General features: G+C 37.0%; 1 protein-coding gene across 7 annotated transcripts in view; it reads left to right on the top strand.

Annotated features, from left to right (window-relative positions):
* Window positions 1-26,623, top strand: part of KIF1B (kinesin family member 1B) — a 124,614-nt gene that overhangs the window by 27,241 nt on the left and 70,750 nt on the right. For 3 of the 7 annotated variants that reach the window (XM_039842252.1, XM_039842253.1, XM_039842256.1), the window contains 12 exons: window positions 4,996-5,072; window positions 5,827-6,006; window positions 8,415-8,480; window positions 12,472-12,650; window positions 13,224-13,335; window positions 16,153-16,230; window positions 16,960-17,025; window positions 20,684-20,759; window positions 21,383-21,461; window positions 22,220-22,362; window positions 23,235-23,276; window positions 25,974-26,185. In XM_039842252.1, coding sequence (XP_039698186.1) covers window positions 4,996-5,072; window positions 5,827-6,006; window positions 8,415-8,480; window positions 12,472-12,650; window positions 13,224-13,335; window positions 16,153-16,230; window positions 16,960-17,025; window positions 20,684-20,759; window positions 21,383-21,461; window positions 22,220-22,362; window positions 23,235-23,276; window positions 25,974-26,185 — 1,310 coding nt within the window. The remainder of the gene's footprint in view (window positions 1-4,995; window positions 5,073-5,826; window positions 6,007-8,414; window positions 8,481-12,471; window positions 12,651-13,223; window positions 13,336-16,152; window positions 16,231-16,959; window positions 17,026-20,683; window positions 20,760-21,382; window positions 21,462-22,219; window positions 22,363-23,234; window positions 23,277-25,973; window positions 26,186-26,623) is intronic. The other 4 variants (XM_039842255.1, XM_039842258.1, XM_039842259.1 and 1 more) reach the window with 2 other exon arrangements.

Raw genomic sequence — 26,623 nt, 5'->3', positions numbered from 1 at the left:
TATTTATTTTATTGCTAAAATCCTTGAAAATATCTTCTAGAAATATTTTCTAGGTCAAATCAAATTTTAATCATTGAATATTGAGTCAAATTGTAAGACCAGATCCAGTTTTGGATCTAGAGACACAGTGCTTTTGATATAGGAATGGACCTTTCTCTTTCTTTATCCCCACAAATGCTACATACTGGAATTCATGGATTTATGATACCTCATGCAGTCTCGTGTCATTATGCAAATGGCACGCAGAAGTTGCCAAACATTCTGCAGTGGTTGTTGTGTTTTGTGTGATTGGTCTCCGTGCTTCCAGTCATGCCTTCCTCCAATCCAGTCTCTATGCTGTAGCCTGTAAATGTCATCAAGTCGCTCCAGTGACTGCGCATGGCTCAGTGGTTCACCAGCTCCTTGAATTCCATTCGCGATTTGACCCTGAGATTTTGGTGCTTCTCTATGTGTGCTGCTCACTGTACTTGACTACACCTGCCAAACGCCTACCAGTACCTGTCACTGGGTGTCACATGCTCCTTTTTGTCCCAGGGCTTCCTGATGCAGTTCCCTGGCTTGGGATGCATATTGCCCTGTGGCCTTTGGTCTAGATTTCAATCTGGGCTCTGGCCTTGGGCAAGCGCCTTTCTCTCTGTGTCTCAGGTGCTCCGAATGAGAAATGGAAATGATAATTATACCTACTTCATAAGATTATTGTGAGGATTAAATGAGTGAGTACATGTAATTTCAGCACAGAGCTTGGAAGATAGCGAGCATTCACTGAGTGTCAGCGGTTACTGTGAGCACACCGCTTTCCCTAGCTCTCTCCTATGTATCCGTTAGCCTTCTTTGATTCACCAAATCAAAGTTTATGAACTCAAAAGATCATCTCTTTCATATATGTTTCCTTTTATACCTTTCTGTTTATATGTTCTGAAGGATTCTGTGCTTATGATTTGAAATCATGTATTCGTGTGATTATAGGTCTGTCTCCTCCATTGGCTATATACTCTAAAGGGGCAGAAGTAACCTTTTTGCTTGCTCTTTATAGTCATAGCACAGTGTCTAACACATAGTTTGTGTTTAATAGATGTACCCAGTGAATGAAATGCTGTTTAACTTTTCTTAAAGTAGGATCTTGGGATCTTTTAGAATAGCCCTCCTTTGAGCTCTGTGCTCTGCATTGGGCCAGGAGCTGAACCCCTCACCCTTCTAATTGCAAGTATGTTTCAGGAGAACTACTTGGGAAGGTGAATGCTGATAATATTAGCATTTATTTACATCTTTTGGTGTTTACCGTATGGCGGTGCCTCTTGAGCGTGTGCCTTATGCGTGAGGTTGGAGAATGAAGTGGATGCTAATTTAAATAGGATGATCAGGAAGGGCCATGTGATCAAGTGATGTTTGAATACAGATCTGCATGAAGTTAGGGAGTGGGCTGTTCAGATACCTGGGAGAATAGCATTCCTGGTAGAGCACTTAGTACAGAGGCCCTGAAATGAGGGCGAATCTTTGGAGAGGAGGTCAGAGAGGGAGTGGGAGATGGGGCAACAATAAAGCCCCCTGGGGTTTTTGTTCCGTGTAGGATGGGAAGCCATTGGAAGGTTTTCACTAGCGGCCTGATGGGGATGTGATCTGGATTATGCCTGAGAACGCTCACTGCCTACAGTGTGATGAGTCTCTTGGGGGCCCAGTCAGGAGGTAGTACAGGTGGCAGAGATGGTGGTTCGGACCAGGGTGGCAATGATGGTGGTGATGAGAAGCCGTGGAATTCTGGATGTGTTTTGAAAGTAGAGCTGGCAAGATAGATCAGATGTGGAGGGTGAGAGGAGAAAGTGAAAGATAACTCTGAGATCATCTATGAAAAGTTGCTTGTGGAGGCGGGTCCAGGTCAGGAGTGTAATGTGTTTCCAGAGAAAACTCGATAGGATAAACCTCAAGTGCTTCAAAGGAGCCTTGAAAAGTGGCATGAATAGGTGATTTTATAGGAAATAAAGCAATATGAAGTATACAGCACTTAAAATGAGCGTTATGTTCTGACTCCGGTCCTCACAAATATGCCTGGAGGCCATTCCTTGCGGGAGAACAGTGGTGATTTGTCTTGGACAAAGCCTTTACACTGATGACCCATGACCCTGGAGGCATGCTCCATTTGTAACAGCTTTTACATTTTCACATTGGTGAAAATATAGTTTATATGTCGAGCACATTCATTCCTTACTGTAATTCCACTCTTGTGTGCATGCTTTCTGAGAAGCAAACTGGAAGCCCCACGTACCGTGCTAGCTGGTCAGCTTTGCTGCAAGAAGCACTGTATTAATATTGCCCCAGATTTCAATGACATTCCTTAATAGTACGATTTTCTCTAAATTCTTTCTGTGAAAGCTGATAAAACTTACTAGTATTTTATGTATATATTGCATAGCTAAGTACTGTTTTGGTTTTCCTTTCTCTGCTCCTGAAAATGGTATGGTATTTAATCAGATTAAAATGATGCGTGACATATGGAAGACGTTCATCTGAGTGCTCGTTGGATGTAGGGCCGTATAGAGAAGACACGGAAGTGCAGCAATACCCAAGGTCACAGCAAAACCTCATCTAGGTCTCAGTTTCTCATATGATTAGAATATTAAAAGATACCAATGCGTAGGCACTAATGCTGGTTCTTTAAGTCCAGAGCCCAAACCCTTCCTATTAAATGTACTGCCTCTCTTTCCCCCCTTTTATTAATGATTAGAAACATCCTATTTTTTAGTTGGCTAAAAGAAGTGAGTTAGATCTCAGTCATTATTAATTCAAAAAGAAAAATACTTTGGCATATTTGAAAACATTAATTCATTGTCCGTGGAAATAATATCGGAGTTCATGGGCTTCTGATGAATTCAGGTGCTGTCATTAATATTTTATCCTTATTTATTTGCATAGTTATGGAGTTTTAAAATGTTTTATTAGGAAATATTTTATGAATTAAAGATAATACAATGTACATATAAACATGAAGACTCCATAACTACTGCCCAACCTAACATGTAAAAATCACCCCTCCCTTCTGAGGCTTTCTGCTTATTACATTTTCCCCTTAAACAGGTAACACAGCATTGAGTTTTGATTGTCCTAAGGTGTCTTAAGGAAATATCTTTCATTTAAGAATTTAAAATTGTTAAATATTGTGGATAAGTTTAATCTCGTTTGACATAATTATGATGTAAATAACTTTAAAATTATTTTTTATTTCCTTACGTTAAAATAAAAAGAGTTTTGTCGTTGTCCAGAGGCAGTTATTTAAAAGACAGCTTGGTTTTGCAGCTGGAAGTTAGGAAAATTTATTAGTTTCAGAAATTTCAAAGACAGGAGAAGGGAATATTGAGGAAGAAGAAAAGGATTTCATGTGAATCAAGGAAATTACTGTTGTAGCTTTTCTTTTTCTTTACTAGGAAAAAGGGAACAAAAGGATCTGAAAACTAGCTCTTTCTTAAGTTGTTCTTGGAGGAAGTGGTACCACCAGCAAGTAGCTAAAAGACTGACTGAAACATGGCTCAGAAGTTTTATGACATACGTGTGCATACACACACATATATGTATGCATCTGCATAAAAATGCCATACTGTGTTTGCCCTGGCAGTGGCTGCCTGTAGGGAATAAGCATTTAAGTGATGGCTGTCTTGATTAAAAGTGTGGGCTTGGGTGCCAACTCTCCAGGTTCACCTCCTGGATTGCTGCTAGCTAGTTCTGTAGCTTTGGGTAAATTATTTAACCTTTGTGATGGTTTATCTGTAAAATGGGAATAATAAAACATCTACTCTATTGAGTGGTTGGGGGATTAAGTAGGTTAGTAGACAAAGTACTTACAGCTTAGAGTAAGTGCTCCATGAAGGTTGGCTATTATTTAAATTTTACATATAGTGCCTTTTGGTTAGAAGCACTCTTCCTTGCTTGAGTTCCCATTTGTTTGTGGGAGATGTTCTTTCTAGAACCACATCTCCTTGTCACATGATTATGTGCAGTGTGAGCCCTATTAATACTCTGTCAGCATTTGAGGTTAGAACATAAGTGTGTCTCCATACCCAGTGGAATCCGGCAAGAGAGAGAACTAAGCACCTTAGCAACTGTTGCTATTTGTGTCTTGAGCAGCAGCTGCTCTGGACAGATTTATTTTTTAATCCTGATATCACTGATACCCTGGGATGTGGCCCTGCCTTAGAGAAGTGGATTGGTCGAGATGTCTGCACTTTGAGGAGATTTCATGGCCACATGTTATAAGGATTCTATTCCATGTGAAATCTGAGGAGCCAGAGCTTTGCGTGTATGAGAAAGGGAGAGCGGCTCAGCCTCAGCATTCAGCCCCGGAAGTGGAGTGGGACTGGATTAATCCCGCGAGAAATCACTTTTAATATGAGCAGATACTTCATGTTTTTTAGTCAGAAAGTAATTTTACCGTTTATAACATTGCACAGAAGATTTAGTGGTCGGTGATCCTACCGTATACACATATATGCATATATGTACACGTATAATAATTTATGTATTAGTGAATGGGATTTCCAGTGAATGCTTCATTACCATCTGCTTTTCTGAAGTAGATAAGAGCTTTAAAAAGTTTGTTTCAAATAATAGTTAGATTAATTCAGTAATTTTCTAATTTTTATTTCCGATGTGTTGAAATATTTGAAACCTGTGAGGCACCTTGAAATAGTAACACGACCCATTTCCAGACTTCGGCTGCTAACTTACCTAGGGTTCAGTCACAGGATATTTAATGAGCACCTCCCGTGCACCAGGCTCTGTTCTGAATCTTGGTGACTGACACCCAGTGAATGTTACTGCTCTGATTCAAGTTCCATATATAGATCACCTATTAAAAATGTGATTATTTTCATTTTCTGATTGCCCTATTCAGATTCAGTGGTGTGAATTTACTGATTTGGCTGTTTTGAACTTACCAATTGACATCATATTGAACTAAAGATCGTGTAACTGAGTGACTTATAAAATCAAAACATTTTTATCCTCTAGGTATTGTTAACCCAAAGAACCCAAAGGAAGCTCCAAAGTCCTTCAGCTTTGACTACTCCTACTGGTCTCACACCTCGGTAAGTGGAGTCTTGGGGAAGAAGATAACTGTGTGGGTTTTGAACATTTTAAAGGAGCCTGCAAGTCCAACAAGGAAAACAGCAATTACTGACATCTAGCAAAGTGGAGAATAGGGCCCTTCGCAGTATCTTTACTCATTATAGGACATTGTGCTGGTTTCTCGGGATTGTTTCTAAACTAGAGTTTAGAAACTGCATCTCTTTGTTAGGCTTTTTTTGGTTCTTTTTTTCCTGTTGTGTGTTGGGTTAGGAGACATTTTAAACTGTTGACAAAGCCTAACTGGCAAGAGAAGGGCCTGGGCAAGGGGTCAGAAACATTCTTCACTGAAAGCTGTGTTTATTGAGAAATAGCCACACTACCTGGAGCAACTTCAAAGAAGTTATTTTTTATATGTGGACTTGACCTTTGATCTTTCAGTCCTATTTTCCAAGAAAATTTTCTTGGAACTCCCTATGAATGGAAGGAGTGATACTTCTAAGATTATGGAAAATGAAATGTAATCATGCTAGAGAATTTCATGTAGATAGTTTTATGTATGGCTGACCTGGATGACTCTTAATAGTGACAGTGTGTGTGTGTGTGTGTGTATGTAAAGTGAAAAAAATAAACTACATGTAGGGGGAACTTAAAGTATAGTATATTTTAGGTGACTATTCCGATTCCAAACACTTTTATTTATTACAGAAGTAATCAAATAAGCATAGGAAAGAATAGGAATAAAATGCCATTTATTTCTCTTTTCAATCTTTACAGCCAGAAGATCCCTGTTTTGCATCTCAAAACCGAGTGTACAATGATATTGGAAAGGAAATGCTCTTACATGCTTTCGAGGGATATAATGTCTGTATTTTTGCCTATGGGCAGACTGGTGCTGGGAAATCTTACACGATGATGGGTAAACAAGAAGAAAGCCAGGCTGGCATCATTCCACAGGTAAGAAACAAAAAACAACGAATAGCCTTTTCTCATCATTACTCTTACTCCTCAGTAAGAGTAGCTTCAATAGCTTTAACAACTATTTTTAATTATCAAACATTTATTCAGGGACTATCATATGCAAAGCACAAAGATAAATCACCTGTCCCTCAGGGGACTAACAGTCTAGTGGAAAATATTGACACGTATACACGTCTACCATTAAATGTGGGAAAGTTGATGTTTTGTAAAGGTTTTGCTGTATATCCAGTGTCGTGTTATTTTGTCTTTTGGACATTGTCACCAGCTTCTTCAAAAAGTGATAGTATGTGTTAACAGGCTCTGTTATGAATCCTGGGGACCCCTGGTGAATGTTGTTGGTCTGATTTTTTTCTAAGTTCTATACGTAGATCACTTCTTAAGAATGTGATTTTTTTTTTGGGGGGGGGTTACCATGTGGATACCTTCCTTTTATTGTATTAATTTAATATTGTCACTGCAAGCTTGAACAATCTGAGATTTTTTTTTTTTTTTTTTTTAAAGAGTCAAAAGGAAATTTTATTAGAAAAGGGGTAATTGTTCCACAGAGCGTGGTCTCCTCTCGGAGGCAGAGTGAGAGGAACTTGAGGTTTCTTTTTTTCAAAGCAGTTAGTCTTTTGCTCTTGTATTGTTTGGGAATGGAGAGGAGTTGTGACTTGGGTATTTAGAAAGGGTGTCTTTTATTAATGAGAGGAATGTTATTCATGTTAATAAAAGGTCCGCCTTATTAATGATATTTGGAATTAATTTTAAAGAGCTCTTTTACGATAAGCCTGATGTGACTGTATACTTTGAGAATAAAATATATAAGGGTGCAATAGCTACTTTTCTAATGGATTATTGAACTGTAATTTAAATTTAGCTTTATAATTGAAATGCTTAATTATTAATAAAGATTAGGAAATTTTCAGAAAAATGAACACACTAGTATATATTTTTTCTGTAAAAAAATACATGTCTGTATTAAGACATATATTTGAAAATTGTCCTTCTCCGTAAATAATAGTAGCGATAGTTATAATACTAATGAAACATCTGTAGCAAGCACAGGTCCAAGTGCTTTACAAATACTAGCTCATGTAGTCCTCCTAAAATTACTCGAAGGGGTAGGTGCTACTATCCTCATTTTACAGATGGGGAAACTGAGGCACAGAGAGGTCATGTCACTTGCCCAGGTAAGCGGCAGAGCCAGGATCCAAATGCAGGCAGGGTAGTTCTGGAGTCTCTGCTTTCATCACTGTGTGATACTTCTGTGGCAACAGAATCATTGTAGATTATAGCAAGTTGTACTAAATAGTCATATTAATTTATCCCATCGTCACACTTAGTTTCTTCTTCCTTTTCCTTGATCTTTTCTGGTAGAATGTTGGAATATTTTATTTTTATATAAAAGCATGACTTTTAAAAAAGGTGATTATTAGAAACTGCCATTTGTAATAGATTTTTCAAAATTCTATTTCGACTCCTAGAGAATCACGAAGTTTATTTTCCAAATGTATATTGATCGCCTTAATCCTAAATGAATAACAAATGAAAATTCAGTAGATTTTTAATTCTTATTAAAATATCACATATTTTAAATAAGTTCAAGGGATAGAGAGAGTGGAATTTTATAATTTTTCTCTAGGAAAATTAATGTTTTCTGTTAGAGATGTCACTGTGGTGGTTGCCTTTCGTTGGGGTACAGGGGTCAAGACGGGGGAAGTTTTACAGTCACAGTGATGCTCTGTACATGTATGGATGTATGCGTAAGTTTATAACATATACAGTAATAGACAATGTATAATAAAATTTATGTATTGTAAGTAATACATGTGCAAATATAGTTGAATAGTAGTTTTACTTCTCGGAAGCTAAGCAGTGTCGGGCCTGGTTAGTACTTGGATGGGAGACCACCTAGAAAGTCCAGGTGCTGTAGGTGTAAAAAATAAATAAAAAAATAAGGGATTGTAAGCTGACAAGGTCCTTGCAATCTGTGAGGTCAACCAAGGGTTACTTCGCGCCCCACCCCCAAAATAGTAGTTTTACTGCTAAAATAATAATACTGATAGTAGATCACAGTTACTCTAGGGTAGTATGAAGATTTGAATTCACATAAATGTATTAATGACATAACACTGTAAGAGGCTTAATTCTTCCCCTTCCCCTAAATGTGGCTTTCTTTCTCAGAAAACATTATTGAGATGCTGTTATTGAGGGAGAATGTAGATAAGAATGAATTTAAAACTATCCGTTTATTTCATGCAAAGTATTCATCTTTGTTGTTGAAGCCATTACTATTTTGAGGAAAAGAAGAGAGAAAGGCGATCTTGCTCATTGGTCGTGCAGTCTTGAGTATTGTTTCTCTGCTTTATGCTATTCATGCCTCTCTCATTCTGCTTCTGTAGCTATGTGAAGAACTATTTGAGAAAATCAATGACAACTGTAATGAAGACATGTCTTACTCTGTAGAGGTGAGTACAACCAAAGGCTTCCGTACCCTGTCGCCCCAAATGTTACCTTTTAACTGGCTTGAAATTATGACCGTGCTATATAGTTCACTTAGCCATTCCCCCAGTCTTTTACTTATTTTTAGGCTATTTAAGTTTTGGTAATAATGAATAATGGTGCAGTTGAATCCTTATTTATAAGTCTGGCTTTACTTTCAGTTATTTCCTTTTTATATATGTTGGTTGTCAGACAGTACATTTGAATTGCCAGGTGGCCTTTTAGAAAGAAAAGCTGTACCAATTTTCAACCCCATCAGGAAGATGTAAGCACCCATTGTGCCCTTGTCAACATTTAGTATTTTTGTTTTTTAATCTTTGCCAGTTTGATGAGGGAAAATTTCTCACTCATATTTAAACTCACATTTCTTTATTATTATAGTTAGACAGTCTTGTAAATGATACCTATGTCTGTTTACATGTTCTGATTGCAATTCATTTGTGTGAACTTTTTTCTTTTAATGTTATTACAATGACTTTTGATAGGCATGAGTTTTGCAAAGACATGTAATCAAATCTCTCCCCCCCTTTATAATTGCTTATAATCTTGGCAAGTTATTCTTCATCCATTGTATACCTTAGTTCTTTCAAGAAGAGTTTTATAAAATTATGTATACTAGTTTATTTGATGAACTTTTCCACTTTTTGTATGTACTTTATGAAGCTATTATTTTATACCCTCCCCATTTTTAGTATTTAATTTCATCGTAACTAATATTATTAAAGTCTTCTCACCCACACATATAGGCAACTAATTTTTGATGTAGGAGCCAAAAACACAATGGAGAAAGAAAAGTCTCTTCAATAAATTCTTTTGAGAAAACCAGAAAGCCACATGCAAAAGAATGAAACCAGACTGTCGTCTGAAACCATGACACAGTATTCTGTTAACATGGGGCTTTTGTTGAGAAAGTTTGCTTAAGCTGTTTCTTAAAAACTCTAGTTTTTTTATATTTTTTAAAAAATGTTTATGTTGTGATTATTTGTAGGACTTACACAGTTCCTAGTTGATCCACTTAAATGCTTTGGGTTTTTTTCTTTACCTATGAAGTGTTGCATACATTTATAATTTGAAAGGGGAATATGCTGCTCTAAAAATATTTTTTGTCAAAATGAATTCTCTAAATAGCTGGTCTCATCCTATAACTATTCTGTTTTGTATCATATGACAGAATGCTTTTGAGCTTGTAGATAATGAGAAAAGAGCCGTTTCTTTCACATTAGGCAGTGTTCACAGGCGTTGGTGGCGTGCAGCGCAGGTCCCTGGTTGATGCTGTGTGTGGTCCCTTACGTTTGCGGGACCTCTCCCTCCCTTCGTGCTTCTCTCCCTCACTCTGCTCCAGCCACACTGGCTTTTTGCTGTTTCTGGAACATACCAAAGAGTGTTCCGGCTTCGGGACCTTTACATTTTATTTTTCCTTCTGAAATTTTCTTCCCTTGTATATCTTTTTGTCTGAATTTTTCACCTCTTTCTAGTCTTTTGTTCAGATCTTACCCTCTCAAGGCTGGCCTTGAGCACCTCGTATAATGCTGCAACTTGCGCTCATCTCCCTCACCCTGTTCTTTTTTTTCTCCGTAGTACTTAACCACATTCTAACCTATTTTATAATTTTACCTTTTTTTTTTTTTTTTTAAGTTGTTTGCTTTTGGTCTCCCTCGCTAGAATCATAAGCTCACTAGGACAGAGACCTTTGTTTTATTTACTGATAGTTGGCAGGTGCCTAGAAAGTGTCTGAAAATGTCTGATGCTTAATGAATTGAATTTGCCAAGTGGGGTCTGCAATGGTTGGTTCAGAAGTAAAAGAAATAGTGATGGCATTAGATGGATTTGCACGTTAGAGAATAAGTAATGGAGTACATCAACTTTTACCCAGTTATTTTGGGTCCTCTTAGTCTTATACTCATGTGAAAAGGAGCAAGTTTTCCGAGAAGATGTAATATCTTCGTGGGATTCAGGATTGTATGTACAAGTTTAAGTACATGAGAATGATTAAAGTACCATCTCACTTTCTAGGATGACCCGCTTTTAGAAAGATTATTTGTTGTCCTGTTGTTTTATACTTTTTTAAAAATAAATTTATTTATTTAATTTAGTTTCAAGTATACAGTACATTGGTTAGACATCCCTAATGTTCATAAAACGATTCCCCCAATTGCTCCCTCCCTCCCTCCCCGGGCCTTCCACGTAGCCATCATGTTAATGCTGACCGCATTCCCTCTGCCATGCTCCCTGTGCCCAACTATCAACTACTAATTTGTATTTCTTTAACCCTTCACCCCATTCTCCCAGCCTCCCAACTCCCCTCCCCTCTGTCTGTCACCAAATTGTCCACATATTTGTGAGTCTGTTTTTGATTAGTTTGGTTTTTTTTGTTCCTTAGATACCGCATAGCAGTGAAATCATATGGTATTTATCTTTCTCTATCTGACTTATTTCACTCAGTATAATGACCTCTAGGTCTCTAGGTCCATTTCATTTTTTTTAATGGCTGAGTAATATTCCATTGTACATATGAACCATAATTTCTTTATCCAACCTAAGTGATGGGCACTTAGGTTGCTTCCATATCTTGGCTATTGTAAATTGTGCTGCCATGAATATCGGAGTGCATAGATCTTTACAAATTATTGTTTTGGTTTTCTTTGGCTAAATACCGAGAAGTGTAATTGCTGGGTCAAAAGGTATATCCCTTTTTAATTTTTTGAGGAACCTCCATACTGTTTGTTTTATTCTTGTAATGGATCAGTTACTCTATCTTTCAGCATTCTCAATTTTTTTAAAAACTGATTTTGAAATGCAGTATAAAAATACAGTCAGCTCTGAGATAGAATAAAAGCAAAAGACAATAGAAATGGAAATGAGGCTCCATTAGAGATCTCTGAAAATGTGTCTGTAGAAATTTAAAGTTGAAAATCACATAAGTTATATTGTATGCTTGAGTAGCTCGGTGATACAGAAGTTTCTGATTCCTGGGGAAGTGTCATAATTAGGCTGCTGTGGTGAATTAACCTCAATTTAGAGCCCTGTTTGCTTAGAAATCTGATGATACACTAGGAACAGAACCATCATCCTTCAAAGTCATACTCTTGAGTGAAGCTCATTTGACTGATGTTATAATCAGCGTATTGATTTGTTACTTTCCCATGAAAAATAACTGTTACTCAGACCAGACATGCACATCAGCACGACTAGTATATTATCTTCCTGTGGGCGGATTTCTGTTGGAATGCTGTTAGTTTTTTGGTGAGCATAGAATTAGAGGGAGAGGAATCAATTAGATAATGAAATGTGTAATTGCCTTAAGTGAAGAAATGATAGCCTAACACATTCATCTCCTGGATAGGAATGGTCCCAATGATGGGGTGAAAAATCCTGAAGTATATTGCCTGAGGCTTCTTCCCACAGGAGACTTGGCTGGTTCCTGCCACGCGATCAGGTTCCAACCCAATCAGCCCTTACCCCTTCTGGTAGATACATTTTTTGTCCATAATCAGTCACATTGTGGTCAGTATTAGAGTCGCCAGTCTCTTTTGTCTTCCTTGCTCAGGAATGTCGATATTGTTCCTTAGTTTTAACATTAATGGAAATCTTGTCTCCAGGATTTTGGAGTAAGCTTACTGTAATCTCCAATTTTGATGACAGCACACATTTCTTAAAAATGTTGATAACTGATAAGTTGCTACTAAAAATATCTTTTCCGCTTAAGACAGGTAGTAGCCACTGTGTACTGATATAGCCTGTTTACCTCCTTTTCCTTTCTGAGAAGGTCAGAAGGCTGGTTCTAACCTACTTGGTGATACCTGCACGTACTGTCAATAGGGTAAAAGGGACTTGCACTGTGGTACTTCATGTCATAAAGGTTGCTGATCTCCCATTGTAGAGCTTTGCATAGTTTTATCTATTTAATGTATAGGATGTCTTTTTCAAAGTCCTAATTCGTTAATAATTTGTTTCTAGGTGAGCTACATGGAAATTTACTGTGAAAGGGTACGCGATTTGCTGAATCCAAAAAACAAGGGTAATTTGCGCGTGCGTGAACACCCACTTCTTGGCCCATATGTGGAGGATCTGTCAAAGTTGGCAGTCACTTCCTACACAGACATTGCTGACCTCATGGATGCTGGGAACAAAGCCAGGTATGGTAGGAAATAGACTAATGACTGAGGTCTTTGGCACACTCTGAGGCCTTTTGTTCCCAGTGGAGAGCTGAGGCTACAGAGCTGTGGAATTTGCTGTCATCGTGGTGTCCGCAGATCCCTTTTTGGCTGTGCTGGAGAAGTGAGGGCTTCAGCATATTCGGTATCTTCTCATCAAAACAGTACACTGATCAGACACGTTAGAACTTTGGTTAAGTTTTACTATTAGGTTTTGGTTGAGTCGTGGTAAAATAAAGTGTTGTTTATCATGTGCCTTTGGACACATGAATGACAACCTAATAAAAAAGTAAAAATTAAATGCCTCGGCGCATTTTTAAAGGACACCTAGAGTATAAAAAATGATTCTGAGGTGGTGCCCTTGGAGTTGGAGGGTAACTTGATAGACTCATAAATAAGGTGTATTATGAGCAGTTTATGTGAAAGTCTTGGAATCTGTGAATTAGGTTAAAGCTGTTGCTTGTGATCGTTATGCCTACGATGTAGATTCTGCTTTCCCTTTTAATTTTCATCTAAGAATTCTGTTGTCATGTGGTCACCTTTCTGTCTATTTAGGACAGTGGCAGCTACCAACATGAATGAAACAAGTAGCCGTTCCCACGCTGTGTTTACAATTGTTTTCACCCAGAAGAAACATGACGCCGAGACCAACCTTTCCACTGAGAAGGTAGGAGAACTTCAGTCTGTGGGCCAGAGCTGTGTGGAGTGGGGCTTTTTGGAAGTCCCTCTTGCTACCCGCTGTATTTTGTGGCAGGGAGGAGAGTGGCCCTTTTGCTTATTGGAGAGTATTTTATACCTTCTGCTTATCGTTTTTTTCCATCCTAAACTGGTTTTGAGCACAGGTTCTTAAGTGAAATTGCAAGATAGAAAATAGGGTTAAGAAAAAATCCAACACTTTGGGTCTCGAAAACTCTATGCGAGAGATGTAAACAGTTCTGTGGGGAGAAAAATCTTTTCTTCTTCTTGACTGAAACTTCTTAATTACCTTATTAGCTTCTTTGGTATGTGCATTTTATTTTTTTGAGCTCTGATAAAGTTACTGTGGGATTAAATATTTAAGCAAACGATGGAGCAGACAAGATGTGTTTTATTCTTGAAAAATGAAAAACTGCACAGCAGTTCTGATGTTCTTCAGATGCCTTTGCTTGTTAATTTCTCTTTTTTCCATAGTGGTTAAATGTGGTAGACTTTGGAATTAAATGCTTGCTTTAGGTCCTGGCTCTGCCACTTTTCAGCAGTGTTATCTTGGGCAAGTTACTTAACCTCTTCATACGTGTTTTCTCCATCCTCATAGGATTGTTAAGTATTAATATAGGTTAAGTGCATATAATAGTGATTGGCACAGAGTAACCACTTATTAAATATTAATTTTATTGTTACTATTTTTAATAATAAATTTTTTTGAATTCTACTCTGCCTACATTCCTAAGTAGCATACAGCTAGATTTTTAAACCTAAATTAGGTTTATTGTATTGGCAGTTAGAAAAAATCCTTTGCTTTATAAAAGGAGTATTTTCTGATACCAATATCACTAAAAACTAGAATTACCTTTTACTTGGTGACTTATTTGTTTTTAGCTGAAAATTACTTTAAAAAATATACTCTTCATATAGGTGATCAAAACCTTGACACTGCTTAGCCAGAGGTTATAGTATTAATGCTGTGGAGTAGTCAGAATTTGTCTGAATGGCACCAAAGAACATCCTATGTGAAAGCATTTTCTTTTTCCATGATGTCAGATCTACAGAAATAGTAATGTTAATCCCATAACCATGGCCTCCTCGATATAATCCATTTTGGATAGTTTTATCTAAACTTTCCTGAATTGAAGTGCAATAAACCACATATAATTAAAGTGTAAAACTGGATCGCATGTGTATACACCTGTGAAACGAGTACCACAATCCAGATAATGAGCATTCGTGGTACCCGGCAAAGTTGCCTCATGCCCCTTTGTCATCTGACTATATGTCTCCTTCTACCCTCATCTTCAGGCAATCCCTGGTCTGCTTTCTGTCACTAGAGATTAGTTTAATTTTCCAGAATTTTGTATAAATGGAATCATAACACTGTTTTTTGCCTGGCTGCTTTCACTTAGTGTAATAATTTTGAGATTCATCTGTGTTGTTGTATCAGTAGTTCACTCATACATTGCTGATTAGTATTCCATTGTATAGATATATCATAGTTTGTTCGTTAATTCATTTGTTGCTTGGGCATTTAAATTACGTCCAGTTTAAAAAAAAATAAATCGTGCCCAGTTGTTCGATCATTACAAATGAAGATGCTGTGAACATTTGTGTACAGTCTTTGTGTGGATATTTGTTTTTTTTCCCTTTGGTTGATACTTAGGAGTAGGATAGTTGAGTCTTATGGTAGGTATATGTCAAGCTTCTTAAGAATCTGCCAAACTTTTTCAGAGTAAAACATATCATTTTACGTTCCCAACATCAGTGTTTAAGAGTTCCATTTATTGAGGTACAGTTGACATACATTATATTAGTCTCAGTTGTACAACATAATCAATATTTAGATAGTGAAATTGTCACCACAATAAACATCCTTCACTGTATGTCAGAGAATTTTTTTTCTGGTGATGAGAACTTTTAAGTTTTATTCTTAGCAAGTTTCAACTATGCGGTATAGTGTTACTAACAACCATCATCGCCATGCCGTACGTCACTCTCCCATGACTCCTTGTTTTATAACTGCAAGTTTGTTGTTTTGACGCCCTCAGCTGTTTTACTTAACCTGTCCCCCCTACACACACACACCCTGCCTCTGGCGATCACCGATGTGTTCTCTGTATCTATGAATCGTGTTTTTATTTTTAAAGATTCCACATAGAAGTGAGATCATACAGTATTTGTCTTTATCTGTCTGACTTATTTAACTTAGTATAATGCCCTTAGGGTCCATCTGTGTTGTTGCACATGGCAAAATTTCGTTCTTTTTTATGGCTGGATAATATTCCATTGTACATATATACCACATTTTTTATATCCATTCATATATCAATGGACACTTAGATTGTTTCTATATCTTGGCTATTTTAAATAATATTGCAATGAGTATTGGTATACATATATCTTTTACAGTCAGTGTTTTTATTTTCTTTGGACAAATATCCAGAACTAAAATTGCCAGATCATATGATAGTTCTATTTTTAATTTTTTGAGGAACCTCCATTCTGTTTTCCATAGTGGCTGCAGAGTTTTCTATCTTTTTATAACATACCACTGTAAAATGTGTTTATTCTAAAATTACTTCTTTTGAACTAAGATAATTACTGTGAACTTTTGTGTGTGCTCTTTAAATTGATAAAAAGTGTATGTTGTCTTTATCTTTTGTCATATATAAGAGCTCTAATCAATATTTTCAGTCTTCTCCATGCTTTAATCTTTTAATTTCCTACCTCTCAATGTTTTCTACTTCTGTGTTGCTTACGTTTGAATTGTCCCAATGTCATTGTTCTTTACCAGGTCAGTAAGATCAGCTTGGTGGATCTAGCGGGAAGTGAACGAGCTGACTCAACTGGTGCCAAAGGGACTCGATTAAAGGTATTTATTTTACCAAACAAATGGCCTAGTCAATAATTATTAATAATTAGGTTAGCCAGCTATGGCCACTAGGCCAAATCTGGCCCGCTGCCTGTTTTTGTTAATAAAATTTTATTGGGACATAGCTACGTCTGTTTGTTTATGTGTTGTCTGTGGCTGCTTTCATGCTACAATGGTAGGGTTGAGAAGTTGTGCAGAGACCATATGGCCCACAAAACCTGTGCAGAAAAATTTTGCCAACTCTGATCTATAACTTCAATGAAGTGGTAAGTTATATAACATAATAATTAAGGAGGACTTTATGGTCCAGGTGAGAGTTGAATTGTGTTTTGAGGAACAGGCAGAGTTTGGCTAGATGGAAGTAAGGGACGGAAACTAGGAAGAAGATACACATGATCCACATGTGAGAACAGGCACAGACTCCTTTAGAGAGATGCTTAACGAGCAGAAATTTCATGTTGGTGAGTTGTGGGAAGAAGGCTGCATCTATAATTTTTTGGAGCACAAACATCTCAAAGATGCTTTAGCACTGTGCGCTAGGCATGTGGTCCCAGCATGTTATCAGGTGGAGAGGAGGGAAATTGAGGATTAAAGGAGGTTTTTAGGATTGGTGGTCATAAATAAACAATAATGCTAGCATATGGCTAATTGCATTTTATCTATTACATATGATGTGGCAATAGTAGAAATTCTTTATCATAATCTTTTCATGTTTGAAATTGATTTCAGGAAGGAGCAAATATTAATAAGTCTCTTACAACTCTGGGCAAAGTCATTTCAGCCTTGGCAGAGGTGGTAAGTGTTATATTTCATTATAAGGGGAAATTATTAGTCTGTTTAGCAAATGTACTTGATATTTTATGATTCTTTATCAAAGCTGTCCTTTTTGGCCCTTTTGTGTAATCTTGCCTGTCTTCATTTAGAACTTGTCGATAAGATTACAGGTATAACACACTTTGTCTTTGTACTAAAAGTAGAAGATTAAGGAGAATAAAGGTAAACATAGATCTGTAAAGGCTAGAATGAAAATTACGTCTTTAGAAAGACCTAAATTTTTTTGAGCCTTTTTTCATCTCTCTCTTAAAAACCACTAGTATTTATTGCATATTCTTCTCTTATACAGTTTGTTTCTAAGTAGCATGCAGTACTTTTTGGAGTATTTTGCGCAGTTTGCCTTGATAAATGCTCTTGATTTGGGGGCCAATAATGTACTTTTTAAAATAGGTTTATTCTTCCTATTTCTTGGCAGTGGAACACTAATACTGAAACAATTTTTATATAAGGGGCTTCAGTATTTGCATTGAGAGCTAAGGAAGCATGCTGTAATTTAGTTTAGCACCTCATTTAAATCCTTAAAAAAATTAAATACTTTCTTGCTTGTCTCTGAGAAGTCATATTCAATTTATGACTTAAAATTTAAATGGTATATTTTCTATTTAGAAGCTTATCCTATGTTCTCATTTTCTCTTTTAAATGCTTTCATTTGTAGGATAACTGCACCAGCAAGGTATGGTAGACTGGTAAAAATGAACTAACTGTAGAATCAATTGTGATGATTTTAGATCCTCAGCAGAATGTATGGAGGCATAAATAGGAATGGAACCTTCCAAAAAGTTTTTATTTGTTCTCTGGCTCTGGAATTTAGAATTGCTGTGTAGGGTGACCATGAATCATGAGACTTCACAGCAAAATTAATTTAGGGAACATGATATGCTTTGGAGAAGGAATTCAGAATCATGAAATTTGAGGAAGCTTCTACATTGTGTTACCTTAAGATGTTTCTCCTAGTGATCTGTAGGAAGTGACGAAGCCTCCTATAAACTTCTCAAAGGGACTGTAAAAGAAATTTCTTAAGGATACCATTCTAAAACATAGCTAGTTGGCGTCTTGAAATTATTAATATATCTTTCTTATACCTCTTTGTATTATCTTGTTTCCGACCATGAATAGTCATAAATTATTTAAAAGATTAACCAATTTTTTCTACTCTTTAATTATACATAAAGTAAAGGCTGTAGAATCAAGTTAAACTTTTATCTGCATCTAGAAAACATGATTTGCATCCTTTTTAATCCAAATACAATAGATTTTTCTCTTCATATGTCTATACAAATACTCTAAAGTTTATTAGTATTTTCCTACATGAGTAATATTGGGGATAGAGGCAGTATTTGACTTGAAATATTTTATACTCATATTTTCAAATATGTGGATTTATTCTCTTTCTACAAAAATAAATTAATAAAAAGTAATGCCCTTTTTCTGTTTTTCTCTGCTTATTGGAAAAAACTATCTTAGATTTAAAATTTTGATGTACCTTCGTGAATATTCTTCAAATATCTAATCTGGGTCCCGGAACCAGAAAGACTGTTGAAACTTAATGATCATTCCAGTTTGTCCTGTCTATTTGCTCATCAGTTAACATCCATATCAACAACAACAAAAAGTTTACAAAGTATTTATCTATATATTTCCCACACTGCTGTGTGCCACAATAATTCGCAAATGACTTTTTATAATCAGTTTTGTAAAACCCAGTTTAGGACTTTGCATCTATGTCGTAACTATAACAAAAACAAATAATTTTAGTTTTTATGTAACAAGCATAATTTTTGGTGAATTGATATGTATTCTTATTTCCACTGGGGAGATAATTCACATCTAATAGTATTTCTTTTTAGAAAGGTTGCTGCTCTGAGTAAAAATTTTTATGTAACTCCTGAAGCACTTATTTTAAAAAAAAGTTGTCGATATGAGACAGATGAGATTAATAGGTATAAGAGAGCAGATAGAAAAGAAATGGCTAGAATTCTGGCATATTTTCAAATGGAAAAGATTGAAGTCCTATTTATGTGTATTTATTTAGCTACTCCTTAATTTAGTCTAATAGAAATGAAAGTAGAGCATTTTTGGCAATTGGACAGTGCTGCTTTTTATAGTATTGTTTGCAGTCTTCGTTACCGGCATGCATTAAATCTTGCAGCATTTTCAGTACTAGCCATAGACAAAGGTGGGGTGTTTAGGCGCAGCAGGGAACTGGAAAAAGATAAACTGAGGTCTCAGGTCTCAAGAGTTTTTTAGTGGAATGAAAATCCCACGAGGCCGTGAATGACTGAGAGAGTTTAGTCTCCTTCGAGGTCTGTGTAATTTAGAAATAGAACCTGCTATTGGAAGTGACTTCTAATATTTGGCATGTGTGTCTGTGGGTAGAGTGGAATGAAATGGGGGGGTCGTTTTCATAAGTGGAATTAAAGTGCTACTTGCCTACTTCTTTTCCTCATCAACGAACCAGAGGTCAGCTACTTAGTACTCTTTTTCTGAGTACCTGTGCTTTCACAGGCAGTACAGCGTCCTTAGTTTAATCGAACCTCACGTTGTACCAGGGATGGACTCTAAAACTGCCAGTTGCTGGGGAGATACATACCATTGAACTCTGGCTTTCCCCTTGGTAGCTTCTTAACTTATCACAGCACAGTCATCAGCCTGCAGATACTGGAGTAGCTGTCTGCAGAGTGTTTGTGTTAAATTTTACATACAAGGGATGTAACTTTCTCCATTTCAGCCCTGGCTTTGCATTGAAAATTATATCATTTTCTTAGACTTTTACTCTAACTCTGATGGTTAGAGTTATTTTGGGTATAATTTCCATTTAAAGAAACCAGATGTATATTGCTTTACAAGAGTTACTAGATGTGTAACAAGCCACTTGATGATTTGTTTTGGCCAAATTCATTAACTAAACGACTTGCTCCAACACATGCAGCCTGGAATGTACAGGATTCATATTTGCCCTTCTGCAAAAGTAAAAATTATTATTTGAGGATTGGGTATTAGATGAGATTAAGGAATCATTGTTATTTTTTTTAATGTGATGATAGTCATGCAGTTATGTTTAAAAAAAAAAGTCCTCTGTTAGAGATATGTACCTGAACTATTTATATATAAAATGCCTTAAAACACTACCAGCTATAAAAGACACGATATGGGTAGGATATTAGTATTAGTATGTTGATGTTAAATTTCATGAATTTAGGGTCTTTGAACTGTGACCGTGTAAGAGAATGTCCTTATCTGCTGAAGTGTTTAGGGATTAAAAAGGTATGCTGTCTGCAGTTTACTCCAGGATGGTTCAGAAATAAAACGTGTAGAAGAGTGTTTGAGGGATAATTGAAATATGATTGTCAAAATACCCATAATGGTTATATGATAGCTCATTTTACTATTCTCTAAACTGTCGTGTATGTTGTAATTTTTTTAAATAAAACATAAAAAGAAAAAATGACTTTGTCGCATGAGCCTCGGGTATTGTGAAGAATCGAAGCTGAGGGTGTTTAATGCCAGTGGCGATGGGGTTCTGCTGAACTGCATTCACTTGGAAATCTTAGACTGCTTTGCATTTCAGGTGAATTTTTCTTCCTTAACAGTGCTAAGACCATTTTTTTCTGTTTAACAGAGTAAGAAGAAGAAGAAAACTGATTTTATTCCCTACAGGGATTCTGTACTTACTTGGCTCCTTCGAGAAAATCTAGGTATGTTGACCACTGGTGTGTGATTATCTTTTTGATTTAAGACGGTTGCCTTCACGCACCTTTGTTTAAATCAGGGTTTTCTCCCATACGTTGTTGACTTCAGGACATGAACCACACACCTGCTTCAGACTCTTGCTCCTTCTTCCTCTTTGAAAACTCCATGCTCCTTTGAAGTGCACATAATTGGACGTTACCAACCCTTACTCATTTTGCTGATGTTTGAGGAGCTTCAGGTCACTGTCCTTCATTCACTGTTTCTTTAGCCCTTTTCCCTCCTTCTTGATGAGAAGGGAGTGATCAACTGCATCCCACACTGCTGATAGAAAGAAGAGGCTGACAGTGGCCCGTCGGACTGTCCATTTCACTAGTGACTTGTCTGTATCACGTTGCTAAGAGCAGCTTTGGTGAAGTGGCTGAGTCTTGATAGGAGTGGGAATAAGGAAACTGGTCACAGTAGATCCAGACACCAAGGTTTGAGTGTAACGGTACCCGGCATGGGGACATTAAAGAAATTTATTAAATTCTATTAAATCTTAGGATCTGAGGTTGTGCTGTCTGATTTAATACAGTCAATAAAATTCTTCTAAAAACGAGAATGAGATCATGATGATTCTTTTTTTTAGGTGGCAATTCTCGGACTGCCATGGTTGCTGCCCTGAGCCCAGCAGATATCAACTATGATGAAACTTTGAGCACTCTGAGGTACTCCAATTTGATCCCAATAGCTAAATGGAGCACAGTGCCACGATAAGGCATTTTGTTAGGCCATGGATGTTCTTATGCTGTATGGGTGGTCATTTATGTAAGTACTGATCCAGTCCACTCATTAGAGGGATACTGGGGAGTGGGGAAAAATTCTTATTATAATAGAATTTACCTGTTTATGTTTTCAGTTTCATTGGGAAAGGCAGGAACTTTTTCATAAGAAAGATATTAAAATTGTTCATGTGAGATTTTTGGATAGCTTTTAGATAATAGCGAGTTTCCTATAGCATCCATTTCTATAAAAAGAAGTGTCCCTTCTGGTGTTTGTCATTATAGAAATGCTTAAATCGTAAAAAGCGATATAACTATGAGTACGTGTAGCCTTTAAAAAATTAGTGACAGAATGTTTACTAATAGAATATTTCTACATATGAATTATTTTAATCCCCAAATTTCTACTCTTCTCTCATGAAAGACACTTTTGATATAACGAAAGGAACACTGTTTGGTCTGACAATCAGTTTTGAGTCCTTTCTCTGGTATTTATTTCCTTCGTGATCTTGGGTAAATCACTTCATTTGAGCCTTTTCCCTCATCTTTATGAGGGACTATAAAGCTTTATACAAATGTATTATTATTAAGGCTCCTAAAATTTGTAAATACTCAAGCTGTTTGCTTTGAGAACAACGATATGTGACTTGTGAGAAGGAGAGCATCCTAGGAACGGCCAACCTGAAGTTTCTTTTTGGATCTAGGTATGCGGATCGTGCAAAGCAGATTAAATGCAATGCTGTTATCAATGAGGACCCCAATGCCAAGCTGGTCCGTGAACTAAAGGAGGAGGTGACGCGGCTGAAGGATCTTCTTCGTGCTCAGGGCCTGGGAGACATCATCGATAGTGAGTGAATTCAGGATCAGTGTAAAACCTAATCCTTTCCTCTTCCAGGTTCTTATATTTAAACTTAGATTTAAGGAATGTGCAGATGCTAGATGGTAGAGAAAGATTATTATTTTTTTTTTCTTATTAACATAATGAAAATTATCTCAGTTTTTTTATATTGTACGTTGGCACTAGGCTATTAATTTGAACAAATGAAATTAGTTTTTTAAGAATATGCAACTACTTGTATTTTTATTAGATTTCTATTTTAGGTCACAGTGAAGTTTAGTTGGAGCATGTTAGGCTTATTCCTACTGAGAAATTAATCACTTCATAAAAATCTTACTTGAGATATTTGTTTTTGTGTTATGGGCTTTTCTGGATTAATGTAGTTGCAGTGATATATGTGTGAATGCTCCCCATCCAGCTCCCTGTAAACATAAAAGGGGAAAATATCCATTTCCTTTAAATTCAAGAATTAGACTTCCAGAGGATATTGTTTTACAATGTTGTCTTAAAAATGAATTCAGGTTTTAAACCTTAGTGATCTGCCTACATAATGTCTAATCAGAAGGTCCTCTGAGTGGGTTAACTTAGATTATTCAGGTAGAATAGTATATGGCTTTATTAAATACAGCATCTTTTTATTTTTTGAGTGTAAAATTAATATTATATTGTTTGGAATTCTAATAAGATTTTGAAGGTCTATTCTGGTCTTCTAGTTTAGTTTATCTTAACTGATTAGCACTTGACTTTAGGTGAATACAGTCTATAAAATGATAATATATTTCGCCTTCCCAAATGCCAAAGTACTGCTCTGTTCCCTCTCTGTGTCACTGCTGAACCTGAACTTTGACCCTTCTTGTATTTTCCCTCCTGCTTACCTTCAGTTGATCCATTGATCGATGATTTCTCTGGAAGTGGAGGCAAATGTGTGTATTTTATGTATTGGTCATTTCCAGTACTCTGATTTGCTAATCTGCCTCTGCTGGATTAGCCTTAAAATGAGCTTTGCATGCCAGCAGTTCTGACAGGGAAATCCCAGACAGAGCATACTATAGGTAGATCCTATTTTTGCCCTTCTGCACTTAGTAAAGCAATCTTTGCCGAATTTGTCTGTGGCTTGAATAAAGTCAAGAGGCTTAAGAATCTATTGCTGCTTCTACTCTTCAGTTTTTCTGCTTATGTGATTAAACTGAATCCAGTCATAGTTGATAATGATAGCAATGACAGCAGCTCACATTTATTGAGTGTTTATAATGTGCCAGGCCCTGTTCTAGTAGCTTGAGTATATTGCCTCATTTAATCTTGTCAGTGACTCTGGAAAAGTTCCATTATGCCCATTTCACCAACGAGGACACTGCTTGCTACCTGAAGTGGTTAGTTGACCAATGAGATCTCATGGTTTCCCTGTGGACAGATTGTGTAACTCAGAGCCTTGCTTTTAATCATTATTATACTTTTTTTGGCCTCTTGAGATCCTTCAGAGTCTGATCATTTAATAGAAAATTTCTTTTTAGTTAGCTATGTAATTCTGAGCCTTAGTATGTGTATAATTAAAGGTAGTCACTTCCATTTGGGGAAACTCTGTGATTGAGTAGCTGTATGAGTGTAGATTTGCACTCACCTGTGCTTATGCTGAGTTGGCTTCTTTCATACCTTGGGCCTCAGCTTACTTGATGGTTAGGTAAATACTTTTCACCCCCTTTTCATGAATTACAAATTGAATTTTAAAAAATTCGTCTGTCTAAAATTTGTGCTTGAAACGAGGACATTTGATGAAGGATCATTCATTATTCTCTCCATATGTATCACTAAGTTGGTACGGAAATCGTTTCTTACCCCTTTCAGATAATTCATCAAGGAATTGTTATCTTAGACGAAATGAAGCATCTTGATTTTTAGGGGTGAAGTTTTATATTTTTACTGATTTGTTTGTTCATGAGACCTGACAGAAAATAAGGACATACATCATACATAGGCGAAACCAAATGTCGTCCTGGCTGCTGTGATGAAATTCAGCCTTGAAGACACCATAACGCTCTAATTCAGAGTGATTCTTGGACTGGAACGGCTCTGTCTGAGATTTCCAAAGCTGACCGACACTGGTGTGGGAAAGACACCGTCTTGTTCTCGCGTTTGTGCTCCAGGTGGTGCTGCTGCCAGCTAGCTTGTCGCCTCACTGTTTTCCGAGCAGCTATGGCACCTCCCAAAAAGCTATGCATGACTTAAGTCTCACTTCTGTATCTGTGCAGGAAAGCAGCCCTGACTGCTGTCGAAATTCCATTTCGTCTACTCTTAATTCCTTTTAGGGTTTGCATGTGTCAGTTGGACCTTCTAACTCCATCCTTCCTATTCTTTCCCACCTTGCTGCCATCACCTAATGGCTAATTTTTTGCTCCAGTCCCCCATTTAAAACTTGCTTGTTTTCCTGTGTTCTCTATTTGCAGATGGTGGTTTTCAAACTGTCTTGAAGCAACTGCTAGTTTTAAGGAGCTTCAAGAACTGGCTCTTGAGTCTTGACTGGACCCAGGGAGAGCTAATAGTATTTTTTTCTGACTCTTTGTATTGACTCATATCTTTTAAGGACAGCTTAGTTTCGATAGGAATTTTAAGCAGGGCAGATTTTCTCAAATTTAAAAATGAGCTAATTTTAAAATAGTAATGTACCAATCCCTGTGGTTTACCTCTGGGATCTGTTTGAGAAGAATGACCAAGAAGAGCAAATTAGTGAATTTTTTTGTTTTTGGCTCTTTTTACCAAAACTAAAAGTATGTCCCTAAAACTTGCATTTCATACTAGAAACGTGGATTACCAGTGACTCACGTTCACACTGTTAGGAAGAGTAAGAGCCTCACTTAAATTAGCAAATATTCAGCCTTAATGTTTGTCGCTCCAATAGATGAATGCAGACCAACACCAAATGCATTGATTTGCTCATTTTTCTCCCTTGTTGAGGCAGGCAGTCAGCCCTGAGTTCTTAACCAGAACTTGAACAAAACCATCATTTCTACGATTACCTCTTCCTTTTTAAAAAAGGTGTATTTAAAAAATTCTTTTTAGCATAGTGAAATGTTGCTATACAAAGGACACTACTCAGTGCTCAGATTTTTGTTTTAACTGTAGAATTTTGGTGGGGGGCGGATTTTTGCTAAATGCCATCAACATGGGGCCAGGCCAATATGTATTATTACTGATTAGTTAAGTAAGTGATCATCTCTTTCCCTTACAGTTACAAACTGCTGCGCCTGAAGAGTAGTGTAAATCTAAGGCGTTGTAGATTTGGAGCCCAGAGGAAAGTGGCAAGGCCGTTTGGGGGAAATGCCTCGGCAGTACCCTTTGAGGCCTCGGTTTCCCCTACCGGACACAACGTTAGCTCACAGTGGAATTTTTTAGTTTCTAAATTCAGAATTGGTTCTTAACCTCCAGGATACCAGTATTAAAGACAGACATGTTTTAGAACTGCCATCTAGAACAATTGCAACTCGTCTTTGTAGCATAACATGTCTTTGTCTTGGCGCTTTAATGCTTTCCTTTCTTACACTGGTGTTCCTTCCTGTCTTTTTTTCTTCCTCTGCTCCTTTCCTTCTTTTCCTCTTTTTCTGCCTTCCCTCCTTTCTGTCTCCTAGATCTGAAAGATTTTCAGAACAATAAGCATAGGTACTTGCTAGCCTCTGAGAATCAACGCCCTGGCAATTTTCCCACAGCGTCCATGGGGTCCCTTACTTCATCTTCATCTTCCTGCTCACTCAATAGTCAGGTGGGCTTAACATCTGTGACCAGTATTCAGGAGAGGATCATGTCTACCCCCGGAGGAGAGGAAGCCATCGAACGTCTGAAGGTAAGCAATAGTTCAGACTGAATGAACGATAGTCTCTGTAGTTCCACAAGGCAAAATGAGGAATGGAAATCACTTGAGATTTTGGTTCAGCATATGGAAGAACTTTCTAACTTTTAGAGGTATCTTAAAAACGGAATTTGCTGCTTAGTGAGATAATTGATAATTTCTTTTCACCAGAATGTTTGAGTCTGACATGGCCAGGCAGAATGGGAGAGATGGGTGGGCCCATCGATCAGAGATTGGCCACGCAGAATAACTGATACTCAGATATGTCTGTCAGTTCTGAGGTAGTTATAAATAGTCACAGGGAACTCGTTTAGTTAGAAATTTAGTTGGAAACTAATTAGTTGGAAACATTTAGTATCGTTGGAAGATGGACTTTTGTATAAAGTCATGCATTTATTTGGTAAATATACAATGAAAAGAAAGTTTGAACAT

The sequence above is a fragment of the Pteropus medius genome, unplaced genomic scaffold (assembly GCF_902729225.1).
Source record: "Pteropus medius unplaced genomic scaffold, Ma_sr-lr_union100, whole genome shotgun sequence".
Lineage (NCBI taxonomy): Eukaryota > Metazoa > Chordata > Mammalia > Chiroptera > Pteropodidae > Pteropus > Pteropus medius.
Note: the sequence above shows the minus strand (reverse complement) of the source record. Positions and strands in the feature narration are given on the sequence as shown.